The sequence below is a fragment of the Balaenoptera musculus genome, chromosome 2 (assembly GCF_009873245.2).
Source record: "Balaenoptera musculus isolate JJ_BM4_2016_0621 chromosome 2, mBalMus1.pri.v3, whole genome shotgun sequence".
Lineage (NCBI taxonomy): Eukaryota > Metazoa > Chordata > Mammalia > Artiodactyla > Balaenopteridae > Balaenoptera > Balaenoptera musculus.
In genome coordinates this window covers 141,226,803-141,248,512 of record NC_045786.1, presented here as the reverse complement: position 1 = coordinate 141,248,512, position 21,710 = coordinate 141,226,803, and the positions used below count along the sequence as shown (strand labels likewise).

At 36.6% G+C, this 21,710-nt stretch overlaps 1 protein-coding gene across 14 annotated transcripts in view; it reads right to left on the bottom strand.

Moving 5' to 3' along the window:
* GPHN (gephyrin) overlaps positions 1-21,710 on the bottom strand; it is a 633,631-nt gene that overhangs the window by 53,641 nt on the left and 558,280 nt on the right. For all 14 annotated transcript variants that reach the window (XM_036843405.1, XM_036843408.1, XM_036843402.1 and 11 more), the window contains one exon: positions 10,850-10,971. In XM_036843405.1, coding sequence (XP_036699300.1) covers positions 10,850-10,971 — 122 coding nt within the window. The remainder of the gene's footprint in view (positions 1-10,849; positions 10,972-21,710) is intronic.

Genomic DNA, 21,710 nt, shown 5'->3' with positions numbered 1-21,710 from the left:
AAACTACTAGAGCTCATCACTGAATTCAGTAAAGTTGCAGGATACAAAATTAATATACAGAAATCTGTTGCATTTCTATACACTAACAACAAAAGATCAGAAAAAGATATTAAGGAAACAACCCCATTTATAATCACAACAAAAGGAATAAAATACCCAGGAATAAACCCACATAAGGAGGTAAAAGATCTGTACTTAGAAAATTATAAGACACTGATGAAAGAAATTGAAGACCACACAAACAGATGGAAAGATACACCGTGTTCATGGATTGGAAGAATTAAAACAACCACACAACACAAGGCAATCTACAGACTCAATGTAATCCTTAAAAAATACCAATGGCATTTTTCACAGAACTCGAACAAAAATTTTTTAAATTTGTATGGAAACACAAAAGACCTTGAATAGCCAAAGCAATCTTGAGAAAGAAAAACAGAGCTGGGGGAATCAGACTCCCTGACTTCAGCCTATACTACAAAGCTACAGTAATCAAGAGTATGGTACCGGCACAAAAACAGAAATATAGATTAATGGAACATAATAGAAAGCCCAGAAATAAACCCATGCCCCTGTGGTAGTCAATTAATCTATGACAAAGGAGGCAAGAATATACAGTGGAGAAAAGACAGTCTCTTCAATAAGTGGTGCTGGGAAACCTGGACAGCCATATGTAAAAGAATGAAAGTAGAATATTTTCTCATACTATATACAAAAATAAACTAAAAATGGATTAAAGACCTAAATGTTAGACCAGAAACCATAAAACTTCTAGAAGAAAACCCAGAACACTCTTTGACATAAATTGTAGCAATAATTTTTTGGAGTTGTCTCCTAAGGCAAAGGAAACAAAAGCAAAAATAAATAAACGGGACCTAATTAAACTCAAAAGTTTTTGCACAGCAAAGGAAACCATTGGCAAAATGAAAAAAGAACCTACTGAATGAGAAAAAATATTTGCAAATGATATGACCAATAAGGGATCAATATCCAAAATATATAAACAGCTTATACAACTCAATATTAAAAAAAACCCCAAACACCCTGATTAAAAGATGGGCATAAGAACTGAATAGACATTTTTCCAATGAAGACATATGATGGCCAAGAGGCAGAAGAAAAGATGCTCAACATCGCTAATCATCAGAGAAATGCAAATTGAAACCACAATGAGATATCATTTCACACTTGTCAAAATGGCTATCATCAAAAAGACCACAGGTAACAAATGTTGGCATGGATGTGGAGAAAAGGGAACCCTTGTACACCATTGGCGGAAATGTAAATTGGTGCAGCCACTGTGGAAAACAGTACAGAGATGCCTCAAAAAAACTAAAAATAGAACTACCATATGACCCAGCATTCCACTCCTGGGTATATATCCAAAGAAAATGAAAACATTAATTTGAAAAGATACATGCACTCTAATGTTCATAGCAGCATTCTTTACAACAGCCAAGTTTGGAAGCAACCTAAATGTCCATCAACAGGTGAATGGATAAAGAAGATGTGGTGTATATAGACTACGGAATACTACTCAGCCATAAAGAAGAATGGAGGTTTGCCATTTGCAACAATATGGCTGGACCTGGAGGGTATTATGCTTAATAATATAAGTCAGAAAGAGAGAGACAAATACTGAATGTTATCGCTTATATGTGGAATCTAAAAAATACAACAAACTAGTGAATATAACAAAACAGAAACAGACTCACAGATACAGAGAACAAACTAGTGTTTACCAGTGTGGAGAGGGAAAGGAGGAGGGACAAGATAGGGGTAGAGGATTAAGAGGTACAAACTACTATGTACAAAATAGACAAGCTACAAGTATGTATTGTATAGCACAGGGAATATAGCCAACATTTTATAATAACTATCTATGGAGTATAATCTATAACAATTTTGAATCACTATGTTGTACACCTGAAACTTGTATAATATTGTAAATCAACTATGCTTCAATGAAAAAATAAAATAGTAAATAAACAAGAAAATAAATAAAAAAGAAAAAAAGAAAATGTATACCTAGAATATCTAGAACAATGGCCTAAGAAGTTCATAATAGAACTGGACCAGGAAGAGAAGGTGATCATGTTACACCCATTTTAAAATGTTTCAGCATCCTACTACTAATTATCGGGTTGGCCAAAAGGTTCGATCGTTTTTTTCTGTAAGGTGGCTCTAGTAGCACTTAGTTGCCTTTACCTTCATTCTAAACAATTTTGTTTGATTGTCTGTGACAGCTGTCATATCAGCGTGCATTTAAAAAAAGACTTATCAAAATTTGTGAATTTTTGTGTAGCCATTTTAATATTGAAGATGGAAGAGAAAAAGCAACATTTTTGGCATATTATGCTTCATTATTTCAAGAAAGGTAAAAACGCAACTGAAACGCAAAAAAAGATTTGTGCAGTGCTGTGACTGATCCAACATGTCAAAAGTGGTTTGCGAAGTTTTGTGCTGGAGATTTCTCACTGGACGATGCTCCATGGTTGGGTAGATCAGTTGAAGTTGATAGTGATCAAATCGAGAATGGAGACATGAATTGCGAACAGTCAACGTCATACCACGTGGGAAATAGCTGACATACTCAAAATATCCAAATCAAGCGCTGAAAATCATTTGCACCAGCTTAGTTATGTTAATCGCTTTGATGTTTGGGTTCCATATAAATTAAGTGAAGAAAATCTTCTTGACCGTACTTCTGCATGCGATTCTCTACTTAAACGTAATGAAAATGGTCTGTTTTTAAAACAAATTGTGACAGGCGATGAAAAGTGGATACTGTACGACAATGTGGAATGGAAGAAATCGTGGGGCAAGCGAAATGAACCACCACCAACCACACCAAAAGCCAGTCTTCATCCAAAGAAGGTGATGCTTTATATATGGTGGGACTGGAAGGGAGTCCTCTATTATGAGCTCCTTCTGGAAAACCAAATGATTAATTCCAACAAGTACTGCTCCCAGTTAGACCAACTGGAAGCAGCACTCAACGAAAAGCGTCTGGAATTAGTCAACAGAAAATGCATAATCTTCCATCAGTATAACTCAAGATCGCATGCTTCTTTGATGACCAGGAAAAAACTGTTAGAGCTTGGCTGGGAAGTTCTGATTCATCCGCCATATTCACCAGACATTGCACCTTTGGATTTCCATTTATTTAGGTCTTTACAAAATTCTCTTAATGGAAAAAATTTCAATTCCCTGGAAGACTGTAAAAGGCACCTAGAACAGTTCTTTGCTCAAAAGGATAAGTTTTGGGAAGATGGAATTACGAAGTTGCCTGAAAAATGGCAAAGGTAGTGGAACAAAAGGGTGAATATGTTGCTTGGCAAAGTTCTTGGTGAAAATGAAAAATGTGTCTTTTATTTTTACTTAAAAACTGAAGGCACTTTTTTGCCAACCCAATACAACTCCTTAAACAGCACTGAAAGACAGTATACAGTCAATAGTAAGCTGACTGCTTCAGGAGTCTTTTTTCGCACAGGTAGTTCCTAACTCACAGATTATGTTCCCAGAGTCTATATGAGAAATTGGCTGTTTGGAACCTGGAACACATTCCTTTAAAAATAATATTATAGATGGTGGGCAAGACTCCGGGGTAGTTAAAAACAAACAAACAAATCTTCATTTAGCTCATAATGTTACTAATATGTTGCTGAATTATGCTTTACTATTAACCTGAATTTTGGAAACAAGGTGGAAGACTGAAGAAAGAACATTGAAATGGAAAGCATTTGTTTAAGTTATCTTCCTATCTACCTCTCTAGAGTCCTTTCCTGCTGTCAAATGTACTTCTTGCCATGCCTACGGTATCTTGCTATGCTAAGGTTCTGAAGTGGTCCTGTTCAGGGTTTGCCCTATGAGTCAAAGAACTCTAAGTTCTAAGTGATTAGTTCCTGTTTATTTAGGACAGCATATTTACCCAGATGTTGGATGTCTGATTTGAACTATTAAATATTAATATGCGAATAACTCACTCTCAGGTAGAATACTTTTAAACACAAATGCACCTCTAAATATTAGATAATCAAAAAAGTATAGCAAAGTGAACAGAACAAACACATTTAGCCAATGTGGAGGATATTTGGGCTTAATAAAACACCTCTCCTAAACAGACTGGATCTTGAGAGTCAGGGAATAAGGAGATTAACTGTTCCTCTAAAGTTTCTTGCTGTTCATGGCTTTTCCCCTTTCACTTCTCAAAAAGCTTTCTCTCCCTTCCCTTCTCTTAAAAGTACTGACAGAGGAGCTTAGATGGTGAGTAGGGGAAAGGTTAGAATAGGGTAGCCATTTGTGAATCTCAGTCATTTGTAAATTGAATTAATGTAGGTCTGAATACCAAATTACCATTATTTACATTGCATGCACGCTCTCTTCTCTTTCCCATTCTCCTCTCTTCACTCCTTCCCACCCCCTGGAAGATACTATGAACTTGTTATAACAAATTACCTAAAGGTAATAAATGCTGCAAAAGTGGCTCTAGTAGTTGTGGGAGGAAAGATAAAAGAAGAAATTATAAAAGGAAGGGGCTTTTCTCTTTATGGAAGGGAGAGGTGTCTATTTTACAGTGAATAAGAAGCTTTATTTAGGGGTCCAGAAAGTAAACTTGAGCTACTGTAATAAATCCTCCTGCCTTTTTCCCCCACTTCTATATCACCTAAAGATCTAGAATTTTGCAACTCAAGTCCTTATAATTCATTCATACACATAGTCAATATTTAATTCAAAATTTAAACTAAATTTTCCTCTCTGGCTTTTGAAATATTGACAGTAACTATTTACTTAGGGGTTTTATCTATTAAAATGGATATAGAATATTTAGTTTATTAACCTTAATATTAATAAATTGTGGGTGCTAAGCCCAGTTAAGAGGGCAGCATGGTACAGCAAAAGGAGAAAGACCCTGGAGTTAGACAGGCCTAGGCTGGACTCCTCATTCTGTCTTTTACTAGTTGTATGACTCTGAACAGCTTATTTAATTTTTTTGAGCTTCAGTATTATTATCTACAAAATGGGGATAAAAGACACTTATCTGGATCGGTTGTTTCATGAGGCCTAAATAAGATAAGTAAGTGAAAGAATGTAGTATAGTACTATATATATAGTAGGTAGTAAGTAAAGATTAGTATCTCTTTCCAGGAAAAGACTGGCATGTTTGGAGTGAGGAGGCTGGAGAAAATGGATGTGGATTGGGTGGGGAGGAAAGACAGGAGTGAAACAGAATTGAAAACTTTTGTAGTTCTTACTAATAACTATCTTATTCATTTCTGTAGTACCAAAGACTGAGACAACATCTGATATAGCATAACCCTTCATAAAAGCTTGTTGGATTATTAGAGTATACTTACCCATATATAATAAAACCCCAATTCTGCCACAAGTATATAGTTGGCACCTTAGAAAGATCATATTTGTAGCAGAATAGAGGGTGAGTTAGAGGAGAACAAGACTTGAGGCAGGGAGACCAGTGAAGAAGATAGCCTCATGTGTCTAGACAAAAAGTAAACAGAGCCCCAAACTAAGCCAGGATGGTAGAAATGAAGAGATAGGAACGTACAGAAGAAGTACTGATGAGGGAAACTGTATGGGATTTAAATACAGGGCTGAGTGAGAGACAGAGGCTTTCCATTCAGGTTTCTTCTGGCTTGGGCGACTGGGTGGCTGGTGGGCACAGTCACTGAGCTAGAAGAACTCAAAGAAATGGAGTAAGATGGTAGTGGGAGGCGCAGTGAGAAAGGAAAGGAGGGATAATGAATTTAATTTTACATGTTGAATTTGCTCTGCCTATTGAACTTAAAGAAAATATACCTAGTAAGCAGGTGGATCTAGGCATGGAGCTCAAGACAGAGATAAGATCTGGGAGTCATTAGCATACAGAATTAGAAGGAAAAAAGGTCAAGGGTGAGCCATGGTGACACAGATTTGGGAATGAGCATAGGAAGAGAAGCTGTCAAAACAAGAAAGAATAAACTACAAATGGAGAATGAAGAAGTTGAAATGGTGTATTGCTGGAGAGGGATGTAAAATTGTGGTAGAGAGACCTAATAGCTGGGTTACGCAGGCATTTTATTTGTGTTTACAGACACATACCATTTCAGTGAGGCTTTGCAATCCAGATGAAGATGAATCAACACGGACACCCTTCTGTTCTACGTAATAGCCTTCATAATGTCTTTCAATTTAATCTCTTTTTTAAAAATTCTACTTCCAAATTTGAGCATAAGCTCTGGAACTTTCTAAAACATCTTATTACTAGGCTGTAATTTATAGTGCATTTACAGTACATGTAATTTTAAGGACAAGATCTATATCTATTTCAGTTTTGAATCTTCAAGAGCCTTTGGCTTAAAATTCATAGTAGAATCATGATTAAGTTTACCACACCCTTGTTACTTCCTGTGATCCATGGACTAGTGGCTTGGTATTCTTGGGAACTTGTTAGAAATGCAAAATCTTGGTCCACTCCAGATTTGCTGAATCACAATCAGCATTTTTAATAAGCTCTCCAGGTGATTCAAATAGGTACACAATTAATACTTCCTGACTAACTGAACAAAGAATAAACAAACTGTATTGTTGTTCTTATTTCTAGTAGGTCTCCAACTTTAGCTCATGTGATACAACTTGGGCAAATTCTCTTTCCAAAATATGGTTTACTATGTTAATTCTGCTTTTAAAAAAAGCTGCAAATTTAACCAAATTGGGTAGTACTGCCTGGATTACAAAGCCTTTCAAAATCTGGCTTCAAATTTCTACCAAATTTACACATATTATCCTTCTACCTGAACCTCCTACTCTAAACAGTCTGGCCTGACCTGAGTAAACTATTCTTTCTACTTCTCTATTTTTGTTCATTCCCTGTTTCCTACTTGGTTAACATACTCTCTTTTTCTAAATACACAAATCCTATTTATCCTTCCTGTTCTAGCTAAAACGAAATATCTTCAAAATGATATTATCTTGTCTTCATAATGAGAATTGTGGATTATTAATTTCAAGAAACTTAGATTCCATTTCCACCTCTGCCACTAACTTGTATATTGCTGGGCAAGTTCAATGAACATCTCTGGGTTTAAAAGCTTGTTTTTTTCATACACAAGGCCAATAGGCACATGAAAAGATGCTCAACATTGCTAATCATTGATAAATGCAAATCAAAATCACAATGAGATATCACTTCACACTTGTCACAATGGTTTTTATCAAAAAGACCACAAGTAACAAATGTTGGTGAGAATGTGGAGAAAAGGGAACCCTCCTATGCTGTTGGTGGGAATGTGAATTGGTATAGCCACTGTGGAAACCAGTATGGAGGCTTCTCAAAAAACTAAAAATTGAACTACCATATGACCCAGCCATTCCATTCCTGGGTATATATCCCAAAACACACATGTACCCCAGTGTTCATAGCAGCATTATTTATAATAGCCAAGATATGGAAGTAACCTAAATGTCCATCAGCAGATGAATGAATAAAGAAGATGTGGTATATACAATGGAATACTACTCAGCCATGAAAAAGAAAAAAACTTTTGCCATTTGCAACAACATGAATGGACCTGGAGTGTATCATCCTTAGTGAAATAAGTCAGACAGAGAAAGACAAATACTGTATGATATCACTTATATGTGGAATCTAAAAAATAAAACAAACTAGTGAGTATAACAAAACAGAAACAGACTCACATATATAGAAAACAAACTAGTGTTTACCGGTGGGGAGAGGGAAGAGAAGAGGGATTAAGGAGTAGAGGATTAAGAGGTACAAACTACTATGTATAAAATAAATAAGCTACAAGGATGTATTGTATAGCACAGGAATACAGCCAATATTTTATAACTTTAAATGGTGTATAATCTATAAAAATTCTGAATCACTATGTTGTACACCTGAAACTAATGTAACATTGTAAATTATACCTCAATAAATTTTTTTTTACATTATAAAAAAATTTGTCTTTTTAAAGAAAAACGCTAGGAACCACAATAGTATTGTGTTCCACACAATGAGAGAAAATATGTCTAAGGAATGTGTTTTAATATTCACATAATACTTAAAAATGAATGTTTTAAAAATACAGTTAATGCTCACGTATTTGAAGCACCCCTCCCATAATCTCCACTGTACCCTCTTTTTAAATGAAATGTACAAGAAACAAAGGCAAAATTCATCCAGGTCAATCCAAATAAGTTATAGAGTCTTACCCTTCAAGTTTAACATTTATTGTTAAAGTCATGGTAGGTGATAAGAATAAGAGCTAAGAAGTAGAATCATACAGAATTTAAACCCAGACTGAAACCTTTTAAAAATAACAAGAATAGCACTCTTACTCCCTACTCTTATCTGGCATAGCTGAGTAAGGGTTCTGTGCTTGCTGACATTCTTGAGCTATTTCTCTCCCTGCTTTAAACATAGGGTAGTTTCTCCCATGACCCTGCTTGTTTCCCTGGAGAGCTTCACATAGGGGCTTCTGTATAACAACATTTGCTTTCATTAGCAAACGGCTATATAGGAAAGAGAAGAATGAAGAGGGAGACAACCTTCACAGAATATCAACAGGCTGCAGATTAAATATACCTTGTTTCCTTTGCTAAATTCCCAGCACAGATTTCCATCTGAACAGTTATAAATTCTTTCCTCCCACATTCCACCTCTGCATTTTAAACCATTTACTCTGGGCCTCTTCAATACAGCACTCTAAGACTGAGAAAGTTTAGATTTGCATCAATTGTATTTTTAAAAAATTGTTCTCAGTTTTATGTAAGGTATTCAATCCAAGAAAAGAATATACTAAAGATGTGCATATTCTCAAAATTGCCTATATCTTGCTTATAAGTTTTGTTGTTCTTTATATGTTGTTTTCAAGGGACATTTTGAAGTTACATGTAATAGCAACATTAATTATTAGGAAACGTCTACAACAAATCAACAGCTGGTCCTAGAAAATCAAATATTAGCATATCAACATAGGAACCTTTCAATGGTGTTTTGGCCTTTATAGTAAGGTAATGGCAGCATATATAGTATATATCAAGTTAGCTTTTCTTTTAATACAGAAGTACAACATTAGGAGGAGAGAATGAACAGAATTATAGTCAAGACAGCATAAGGTAAAAATGATACACACAAACAAAAAGCACCTTTTACCTTATAATAGTTCTTAGAGCTCATTAATGCACTTGGAGGCAGGGCCAGAGTCAGCGGTGGCTGGGAAACAAATTCTAAATCTGGTGCATTTGTTCTCTAGAGTTTCAGGCCTGTTCTGTGCTATTGGAACTCTTGGGTTCATCCTACCTCCTCTCAGAAATTAATTTTTGCCTTCTTTAAAGGTGTATCTGCATCAGGATAATTTTTAGATGCTTGAAGTTTATATATATGAAAGGATGGGTTACTAGTCAGGTCCAAATTCAACCCTCCCCGCTTTTTTTCACTGGGTTCTTTCTATCCCTTCCCAGGGCTACGAAGCCTGGGTCAGGGTGATACCAGGTAACCTGCAGCACTGGCTTCACCAGCATGGGTTCTAAGTTGGCTGGTTACTTACCTATGGACTTCTCTAGAACTAAACTTTCAGGGAAATACAAATGGTGAATTAAAAAAAAAAAAAGATGTTTGAAAATATGTGTAACACTCTACTCCAGTGTCCACAGAGAAAGAAAAAAAATCAGGAGGAAAGAAGAGAAGCTTAAAAGGTGAGATTAACATAAAAACGACTGCCTTTCAGGTTACTAGCAAGACGCTGTGTTCCAGGTTTGGACTACACTGTGTCCAGTTTGAGCCTAAACTGGGGTTTATAGGAGTCCCAGCATACCTTGTGAAATGGTAGGGCAGAGCCTCTTCAAGAGCATATTTGAGCCCTGGGATAGCACTCATCTTAAGGGAAGGAGGATCCAGGCATAATGAGCTTTGCTCAGTGACAAGATGGTGATAAGACAGAAAGGGGCAATTATGGGTGACAGATACATCAGGGCATCCATCACTCAGATTTGTCTCCTAGCTTTGTCTCCAGCAGGCTGTTGTTTGAGTGTTACTAAGAGCAGGCACACCTCTGGTGAACTGGAAATAGTGCCTGGTGAAACATGGCTGAACAGCAGTGTTGCATGGAAGTGGGATGCTCAGAAAGAGCAGACTTGTTTTTGATTGCATGTGCAGCTGGAGCTGGAGACGCAGTTGGAAATTTACAGAAATAGTTGGGGAATTTAGCAGAGAGCTGAGTTAATTTAGTAAATGGGGTAATATGCTCTCAGAGATGGGCAATTATAGTCAATGTGCCTCCCTTTGTATTTACAAGTGGGTGAAGCCTGGAGAAACTCAGGTTATATAAGAATACAAAAATCAATATAAAAGTCCTAGAAAATAATTGTACTTAAACTTCAAAGAATCAGTTAGTACTAATTTTGACATTTCCCTCTTACTCTTCTCACCCATGTCTTCCCTTTCTTTTTTTTTTTGCATATACTACATTGTTTATGGATATTTTTGTATGTAACAGAAGCATAAAACATCGACTAGAAATATACTCAACAAATTTATGATATAGTTGCCTTTAGGAAGGGTGAAAGGGAATGAAACTTCCCTATCTTTCTTGACATAAGTAAAAGTATGAATAGGAATAACACCCAAAGCAGAGCAACATATTTCTCCTATTGTAAAAGGCATTCCACGAAAATGTCTATCGTTAAAGGACATAGACATCTCCATAATTCTTTGACTTCTGAAGAATGAAATAAGTGAAAATTATGGTATTAAATTTCTTTCTCTTTAGCAACAATCCCGCCTAGTTAGTACTCCCAAAATTCATATTTGTACAATAACAACTTCAAAATAAAATCCAATACTTACTTGTCTCCCACAATTCCCAAGTTGATTGTGGGGTAACCATGTTCCTGAATTGTTGCTAAGAGTGTTGAACGATTGCTGTCTCGAATCTTTCCTGGTAAGAGGTCATCTTCAGGATTTAGCAGCTACAAAGCCAAAAAAAAAAAACCACTACAAATTATTTTCTTAGGATAATATTGCCTATTGTTAATGGGAAAAAAATAGATCTAGTAAACAGAGTTTAGCACATCTAGCACCTATAACAGTATCTGGCCCATAGAAGATATATGCTCAAAGGATTTTTTTTTTTAAAAATTAATTAATTAATTAATTTTTGGCTGTGTTAGGTCTTCGTTTCTGTGCAAGGGCTTTCTCTAGTTGCGGCGAGCGGGGGCCCCTCTTCATCGCGGTGCGCGGGCCTCTCACTATCGTGGCCTCTCTTGTTGCGGAGCATAGGCTCCAGACGCACAGGCTCAGTAGTTGTGGCTCACGGGCCCAGTTGCTCCGCGGCATGTGGGACCTTCCCAGACCAGGGCTCGAACCCGTGTCCCCTGCATTGGCAGGCAGATTCTCAACCACTGCGCCACCAGGGAAGCCCTCAAAGGATCTTTGATAAATATTGAAAGCATAGGAGGATGAGAAAACATTCCTCCAGAATTAAAAAACATGCAGAAATTTAAGTGGTGACTAAACAGCAGGCCAAATATCACACCAGCTTTGGCTCCAATTTGACAAAATAGTGCTCTGGAGATAGCTGCCTTTCTACTGGTTGGTTGTTTACTGGGTCAAATTAAAAAAAAAAGAACAACTTTCTTTTTTCCTCCCACTATTATTTTCTAATCTGTCCTTCACTGAGAATATTTGAGGAAGAGACTGTGTGACATGATATTCTCAAGTCTGAAGAGAATGATCATTTATCTTTTCTTTCAAGCCTTTGATCTCTTTTGTGAAGTGGTATCAGTAGTACCGAAGAAGTTAAACTTATTTGAAGGAGAGGGAGCCAGATAGCTTGTCTCTATTAGCAAACTTAAACAAGTAATACTTAACTGCACACACCCATGATTCCATGACTTTGAATTGAATTACCCTTAAGAGATTTAATATCTACTATTATATGTCAATGAAGAAAATTATAAGAAGCTTATTTTATTTTTTTATGTTAGGATGTTCCAATGAGGCAGTGTAGCGTAGTAGCAAGAGTCTACCTTATTCAGATAACGTTCAAATTCAAGTTGCCCAAACACATTATGCCATAATTTTCTCATTTATAATATATAGTAATAAAACTACCTTGAAAGGCAGTTGTTAGGACTGAGATAATGAACACTCAGTTAACATAGATAAATATACAATAAAAACAATTCTCTGTCCTTTCTTTATGATACATGATATTGAAAGAGCACCTAATTCCCCCCAATTGTTCTCATATTGTTACTCCTAGATGCTAGTATGGATGGAATCAGTTTATAACGTGAACACAGATTTACATTTATTAGATTATAAAATACTTAAGAGTAGGAGGTCCCTAACACACACAGACACACACAACATGCAAATTTAATTTACACAATTTTAAGATGTACTTTGATTTCAGAAAACTACAAAATGAAAAAAAAAGTGCATCTTTGAAGTGAGAAAATCTGGAATATTATCTTAGGAGGTTGAAGGCAAGCCTGCACATTTCAGATGCTTAGGCTGTTAATATGGCCAATACCCAGGGTTTTGTATCTCAGTTCTGCCAAACAATGACCTCAAGCCCCTTTAGTCTTCCTTCTGACTCATTAGTGATACCATGTGGCTGGACCTTTGGCTTTATGTTGGAAAAGTAGTAGCTTTGCCAACAACTGTCCCCTTAAAATATCTGCAGAAAAACTTTGATCATCTTATTCACTGTCACCTGGGAGACTTCCCTTCAAATACTGCACTAATCTAACTTAATCAGATCCCATGTGACACTGCAGCCCACTTTCATCCTTAGTCACTGGCAGAGCTTGGAAAATTGCTATTGCAGTACTAATACAGATTAATTTTCTGATCTTAATTAACACACAGTTATTGAACTTATAATTTTATAAGGCCAAGGCTTGCAGCTTTTAAACTCCATTAATCAGACAAGTTGCTGCAGAAAGAAAACTGAACGGTTATATAATATTTTTTTCACAAAGGGTACTGACCACCAACTGAGTAATAAGATTTCCCCGTTATTAGGGTGGTTTCTTTGCCATTCATGTTCCTCTCTGTTATTTTGCTGCACACAGTTCCAGAAATAATAGAACAATTAGCGATCACTGGAGAACCAGTTGTTTATCTGTAAAACTGACATAATGAAATAATAGCTAGTTAAGTGAGGGTATGGGATTTCCAGTGCATTTTAAGTATTTTCAAAGAAAACACACAGAATCGAATGGAAGATTATAAGGTTTCATATACTAGAATAAATTCACAATATTCCTCTTTAAAAATGTAATCTTATCTTCCAGCTTCTTATACTTCTAGTCATCTCTGGAATGATGCCTGAAACTTATTCTAGTTAAAATATAAAAGGAAAAATACAATATAAAGTAAAATAAAACATAACCCAAAACAAACAAAAAAACGAAAACATAACCCATTATCTTCATACCTTGTTACTTTCTTATCTACCACATACTAAATTTCAATTTCCTGTTTCTGTTATTGTCAATGGTGCCACTGTATTTCCAGCTTTCAAACATTTAGCCTTTGATTTTTTTCCTTTGTAGTCCACTATCTTCCCAAAGGTTTCAATCCTTAATCCTTACTCCATCTCCTTTTTTTTTTTTTTTAATGTTTTGCTGCTTTATACACAGGAATCCATCTCCTCCTTGACACTACATTTTCATTCACTCTCTTATCAACCCTCTCCATCCCCCAATTTCAGGCATTGAATATATCTGAATTTCTGCAAAAGCCTTATAATTGGCTATCTTGCCGACAGACTCTTTCCTTCTGAGAAATAAAATAGACACATCTACTTGCAAAACTGTACGATTACTTGCATAACAGGTAAACTGTACCAAACTATGCTATGTAACAAACTATCTTAAGTCAAATTGTTATAACATAAGCTTGTTCAGACCTGTATGTTCCTATAAGATTATGGACAATTAGAGACCACGGTAACTCCATATGGACTCGTGCTCCAAAGATAAAATGAAATTGTTTCAGCAACTCACCTATTTTACAAAATGTGATCAGTCTCTGCCTAGACCGTACTTACTAACTACCTTAAAACCACCTCATGACCAATTCCAGTCCTCAAAATCCTGTAACTATCCTTCTGTAACTTCCTCCTCTTGAGACACTACTGAGACTCTCAAGGTGATGCTCTTCCTTGCTCAGAAACTTTAATATATCCAGCTTTGTATGATCAACAGGCTTCCCTGGTGGCCTCTGTATTAGGACAATGATGATCATGAAGGTCCCTACCAACACTTAGGCAAGACCTCATGCCACCACTATTCTCATATTGGTTACATTGCACTTCACTGAGGTCTTTTGAGCCTCTTTGCTCAGGGGAGTCTTTATGATGGTAAGTCCAGCACTTACATTAAACTCTGATACTTTTTTGTTGAGCTCCCAAAGTTAGCTGAAATTTATTTTGGTTTTGAAGGGGAGCAGAATATGCCACCTCCAAATGTGCCCATTTGGCACATGCGTTACTTTGAGCTGAAGGCAATCAAGACCCAGCAGACTCAATAAAAACTTTTACTACTCCCTTAACTGCCTAAAAGAATTTAGATAGGAGGCCTGGCCCAGAAAGAGAGCTATTACCAGAGATAACTTTTTATATGAAAGACTTACCTGCATGGTAGGGCAAACATCTGATTACTAAACATCTGCTCTTCTCATCTTCCTGAACTGCCTTTCTCCCCTTTGAAGCCCCAGGCCCTATCCCATTCCTTAGCTCAGACTGACATACAAGCCTCAATTGCCTGACTGTCTTTGGGTCTCATATTTTTATGGGATTCCTGTATGCACAAAATTAAATTTTTCTCCTGTTAATCTGCCTTATGTCAATTTAATTATTAGATCAGCCAAAGAACCTAGAAGGGTAGATGGAAAATTTTTCTGCTCTAAGAGTAAGGTTCCCAGGACTTTTTGGTTATCTGACTGAATTTGTAAGGATTTTTGTTTTCCTTACTGTTGGTTTGCTAAAGTGTTGATTTGCTACTAACCATTTTGTTTGTCAATTGGATACACTGTTGTGTGTCTGTAAGAACTTTTCTATGTTTATGTATGAGAAACAGGCTTTCAGAGAGATCTACCTCCCCATTCTGGCCTGCTGGCTTTTAGAGTTAGCTCTCAAGGGTTCAACGTTAGTTTTTTTGTTGTTTTAAAAAAAATTTTTAAATTTATTTTTTTATACAGCAGTTCTTTTTTTAAAAAAATTAATTAATTAATTAATTTTATTTTTGGCTGTGTTGGGTCTTTGTTTCTGTGCGAGGGCTTTCTCTAGTTGCGGCGAGTGGGGACCACTCTTCATCGCGGTGCGCGGGCCTCTCACTGTGTGGCCTCTCTTGTTGCAGAGCACAGGTTCCAGACGCACAGGCTCAGTAGTTGTGGTTCACGGGCCCAGTTGCTCCGTGACATGTAGGATCCTCCCAAACCAGGGCTTGAACCCGTGTCCCCCGCATTGGCAGGCAGATTCTCAACCACTGCGCCACCAGGGAAGCCCCAGCAGGTTCTTATTAGTTATCAATTTTATACACATCAGTGTATACATGTCAATCCCAATCGCCCAATTCATCCCACCCCCACCCCCCGCCGCTTTCCCCCCTTGGTGTCCATATGTTTGTTCTCTACATCTGTGTCTCAAATTCTGCCCTGCAAACCAGTTCATCTGTACCATTCTTCCAGGTTCCACATACATGCGTTAATATACAATATTTGTTTTTCTCTTTCTGACTTACTTCACTCTGTATGACAGTCTCTAGATCCATCCACGTCTCAACAAATGACCCAATTTCATTCCTTTTTATGGCTGAGTAATACTCCATTGTATATATGTACCACATCTTCTTTATCCATTCGTCTGTCGATGGGCATTTAGGTTGCTTCCATGACCTGGCTACCGTAAATAGTGCTGTAATGAACATTGGGGTGCATGTGTCTTTTTGAATTATGGTTTTCTCTGGGTACATGTCCAGTAGTGGGATTGCCGGGTCATATGGTAATTCTATTTTTAGTCTTTTAAGGAACCTCCATACTGTTCTCCATAGTGGCTGTATCAATTTATATTCCCACCAACAGTGCAAGAGGGTTCCCTTTTCTCCACACCCACTCCAGCATTTGTTGTTAGTAGATTTTCTGATGATGCTCATTCTAACTGGTGTGAGGTGATACCTCATTGTAGTTTTGATTTGCATTTCTCTAATAATTAGTGATGTTGAGCAGCTTTTCATGTGCTTCTTGGCCATCTGTATGTCTTCTTGGGAGAAATGTCTATTTAGGTCTTCTGCCCATTTTTGGATTGGGTTGTTTGTTTTTTTAATATTGAGCTGCATGAGTTGTTTATATATTTTGGAGCTTAATCCTTTGTCCGTTGATTCGTTTGCAAATATTTTCTCCCATTCTGAGGGTTGCCTTTTCGTCTTGTTTATGGTTTCCTTTGCTGTGCAAAAGCTTTGAAGTTTCATTAGGTCCCATTTGTTTATTTTTGTTTTTATTTCCATTACTCTAGGACGTGGATCAAAAAAGATCTTGCTGTGATTTATTTCAAAGAGTGTTCTTCCTATGTTTTCCTCTAAGAGTTTTATAGTGTCCGGTCTTACATTTAGGTCTCTAATCCATTTTGAGTTTCTTTTTGTGTATGGTGTTAGGGAGTGTTCTAATTTCATTCTTTTACCTGTAGCTGTCCAGTTGTCCCAGCACCACTTATTGAAGAGACTGTCTTTTCTCCATTGTATATCCTTGCCTCCTTTGTCATAGATTAGTTGACCATAGCTGCGTGGGTTTATCTCTGGGCTTTCTAGCTTGTTCCATTGATCTATGTTTCTGTTTTCGTGCCAGTACCATATTGTCTTGATTAGTGTAGCTTTCTAGTATAGTCTGAAGTCAGGGAGTCTGATTCCTCCAGCTCCGTTTTCAACCTTAGTTTTAAGGACTTTAGACATATATAAGTGATATTTCCCCTGTTGACTGGCTTTTAGCTAATGAATTCATGGATTCATCTAATAATAAACTTGTACTTCTCCTGGCATAAGTTGGCTTCTGTTTTACCTTTCTTGCATTTATTTTTCTAGAAAACATAGTTTCATCAAGGAAAATTTGGAATTGCAGTGGTCATTTTGGAGTACTTTTGACATGACAATTATTCACTTGAAAGCACTTTTAGAACAAAGGGTGAATACAATTCGGAATATTCAATGATTATCACTTTTATTGTTATGTACTGCTTCAAAATGAAATTTCAATAAAAATACAAAATATTTAAAAGTTTGTTAAACCCTGGATTGAGGAAATTCTCTGTCTTATTTGTCTTAAAGAGAAATCACTTAGTTATTTTAAGAGACCTCCCTCTTTGTTTCTGTTCTTCAGAGATTTAATCCTATGGTCTTGATGGTATTGTCAAAGGGCCTAAGACTGGTTGTAATACCTTACTTTCTCTCTTTTTAATGTATTGAAATGGGTTTGTCTGCATCTAAGACTTTTCTCCTCTTTGCAAAGGGAAGGTATTAGAATTTTATAGGTCAGTAACTATTACCATATCCATTGCAAACAGCTTCCTTATACATCCTTACTTTCTCTTTCTTTTGGAAAACATAATTAATTGATCAAAAATCAATTTTGATCATTATGGACACACCTTAGAAATACCCAGATAGTCCAGACAAACAGACCTAACACAAATAAAGGTGAGAAAAGTCAGATTATAAATTCTAATGGAGAATAGTCTTATTCTAAATGGCTTTTAATTAAACTCTGAAAAAAGTTTTAATTGAGAGTTAAATTAATTGCCTTGGTTGCTTGGATGTAAGAAAGAAAAAGGAACATACAGAGCTTTTAAACATAATCTAAGGAGTCTTTAAGAATTTGGTTTATAAATACAGAGGTTTACAAATTGTATTAGAAAAAATTCATATTCTATTTCTATTATCATGATTCTGGACATGTTAGACTGATTTAATAATTTTAGTTTAAAAACTGTCCTGTGTTTTTTTTCCTAACTTTACCACCATGTAAGAAAGTTATACTAGTATAATATTCTAGTTATGTAAGCCTTGGGTCTCTTTGCTCTTTTTTGTTCTATTCTTAAAGACTCTTATTTTTTAAAATTTTTTTAAAATTAATTTTTATTGGAGTAGAGTTGATTTACAACCTTGTGTTAGTTTCTGCTGTACAGCAAAGTAAATCAGTTATACATACACATATATAAAAAATCTTAATAGGTTTTTTTTTTTTTTTTGGCCGTGCCACACGACTTGTGGGATCCTAGTTCCCTGACCAGGGATCAAACCTGGGCCCCTGGAAGTGGAAGTGTGGAGTCCTAACCACTGGACTGCCAGGGAATTCCCTATTTTCTTATTAAAAAAATCCTAATTTGAACCTTCTAAATTGTGTGCATCTAAATATGGGGATGATGATATGGAATGTCTCTGTGAAAAGAGACTGATGAGGTTCAAGACACGCTACCCCAAAGTATGGCATTTGGCATAGTGAATATTTTAAGCTGAAGGAATTTGAGAAATAGTACATGCAGGAAGGACTTTCTGACTTCCCCCTGAAGCACGTCAAAAAACCCTTATGTTAGAGGTGCCCTCCCTATGCCCAGAGGAAAGGAGCATCCTTATCTCTGAAGGTGAAGGGACAGAGAGAGGAATCTGAAGGAACAGGCCTTGCTAAGTCTCCCCCAGTTTACTACACTTTCCTCATGACTTCTGTCCTTTCATATTTCTCCATGACTTTCCATTCTTCATCAAAACTAATAAAAAAAAATGCTCAGGTTTAACTGATTCTTCAGGTCTTCATTTTTTTTAAATGAAGGCTCTCGTGTTACATAAAACTTACATTAAATTAATGCTGCGTTTTTCTCTTATTAATCTGTCTTTTGTTACAGAGGTAATAAAATTCAGAGCTTGAGAAATCAGAAAGGTAGAGGAAAAAATATTTTTCCTCCCTTACAAGATGAATTCTTATAATGCTTCTATTAAATCATGACTTTATAAGAAATTAAATTTTAATTGCCAGATCCTTAGTTAACTCTAAGATCTTAAACTAATATTAATTTGATTGACTGATAAATAATCTTGGATATGTGGGCACTATAATGTTTAATATACCAGTGCTTGACGTAGAGAATGGACTTGAGGACATGGGGAGGGGGAGGGGTAAGCTAGGAAGAAGTGAGAGAGTGGCATGGACATATATACACTACCAAATGTAAACCAGATAGCTAGTGGGAAGCAGCCGCATAGCACAGGGAGATCAGCTCTGTGCTTTGTGTCCACCTAGAGGGGTGGGATAGGGAGGGTGGAGGGAGACGCAAGAGGGAGGAGATATGGGGATATATGTATATGTATAGCTAATTCACTTTGTTATACAGCAGAAACTAACACACCATTGTAAAGTAATTATACTCCAATAAAGATGTTAAAAAAAAATATACCAGTGTTTTTATTAAGTACATCATTAACAGGTTAAAGTAACCATCATTAACAGGGTAGAAAGGATATATGAAGATAGAGGAATGCTTGTGCAAGGTAATGATTATGTTTTATTTATTAGGAAAAAACAGAACAATATTTTTCTTAAAGTAAAAATTACTGATTGTGCCAAAATATAAAGGAAGACAGTAAAAAATAAATTTAGGAGTATTATTCAGTAAAGTATAGAAGGTCTGAAGGGAAATGATTTATTGCTTGGCAGTAATAACTACAAATAATGAATATACAGGAAGAATAATATGTATTAAAAACATTGACAAAGTTGGCTACATGACGTGGGCTTATTCATAAGGAAAAAAGGCGTATGGATCTTTCATTGTAAATTGTTACTAGAATTTGGGTTTTCTTTTTGTTAAAAATGGCTAAGTTACTTTGTGTCCAGATAACAAAGGTCCCTTTTTTTTTTTTTTTTTTTTTTTTTTTTATGGCTCTGTTGGGTCTTCGTTTCTATGTGAGGGCTTTCTTTAGTTGCGGCAAGTGGGGGTCACTCTTCATCGCGGTGCGCGGGCCTCTCACTATCACGGCCTCTCTTGTTGCGGAACACAGGCTCCAGACGCGCAGGCTCAGTAATTGTGGCTCACGGGCCTAGTTGCTCCGTGGCATGTGGGATCTTCCCAGACCAGGGCTCGAACCCGTGTCCCCTGCATTGGCAGGCAGATTCTCAACCACTGCGCCACCAGGGAAGCCCCAAAGGTCCCTTTTTATAACCAAAAAGATTCTGTTAACTCTCTGGTTTGTGGCACATTCTTAAATCATTTTAATCAAAAGCTTCTAAAAATAATGGTTACTTATTGTTGATTAAAAATATTGTCTGTAAATATTTATTGTCTTTATTTATGACATTAATATCTTGTTTCTTCTGACAACTCTTCTTGGTTTTGCCTTTCCCAAATTTGGAATAAATCTGTTGTCTTTTATACATTTTAAGCAATTTTTGAGTTTACTGGATGGCTACTACATAATACAAAGATTTGCTCCTTTCTTCTTGTAAAGGGAACAATGCTAAAATATTTGACATATTTTCATGTACAGGTTTGGAAGTCTAGAATCATGGCTTTGAAGTACCTTGCAAACTTTGGTAATATATTTGTCCTAATGTTTGTCTGTATGGCAGTGGCCGAATATATAAACTCTAGAGCCTTAAATGTTGCTGCACATTTGCTGTAAGCTATATGGTTCAACAAATTATCATGAAATAAAGAGTGCACAAAGGCATGGTGCATGTAGAGATCAAAAAAACTACCTCAGAAAACCTAATACACAATCATAGCCCATCAAAAAGTGGTACCAATCTGGATTGATCACATCTCAAAGATAAGGAGCTAATTTAGGCTGAAAGTAACCAGAAGTGGGGGCACTGAGAAATGAAATTGAAATCAGAACTTGCAAAAGTGTGCTATGACTTTTAATACAGATAAATTGTGCCAAACCATAATACAGAGCACAAACTGTCTTAGCTGAAATTGTTTTTTAACACCAGCTCATTCAGAACCACATGTTCTAAGACCATGAACAAAGTGATTTAATAGTAACTCCACATAGATTCATATGTTCCAAAGATAAGGCTACTGACTGTCCAGTTCCAGCAACTTGCCTAGATTACAAATTCTAATGAGTCATACCCAGGGCTCTGGTGGTCTTTGTACGGGGGTTTTGACATTTCTGTTGCTCAGGAGCACACATCTACTGAAAATGATCTTTCTCAAACACCAATCTTATGGCTTTCTTCTCCTCAACTATACTCAGCACTGTCTCCCAGTCTGCCAATCCATGGTCATTTTTTACATTGTTAAAAACTGTACTGGGGCTTCCCTGGTGGCACAGTGGTTGAGAATCTGCCTGCTAATGCAGGGGACACAGGTTCGAGCCCTGGTCTGGGAAGATTCCACATGCTGCGGAGCAACTAGGCCCGTGAGCCACAACTACTGAGCCTGCGCATCTGGAGCCTGTGCTCCGCAACAAGAGAGGCCACAATAGTGAGAGGCCCGCGCGCTGCGAAGAAGAGTGGCCCCCGCTTGCCGCAACTGGAGAAAGCCCTCGCACAGAAACGAAGACCCAACACAGCCAAAAATAAATAAATAAATAAATAAATTAATTAATTAAAGTTAACGGGTTATTTAAAAAAAAAAAACTATACTGAAGGCTCAAGACTCACCTCCTTTAAGAAACCTTATAAAGGAAGAAAATTCTGACGCATGCTA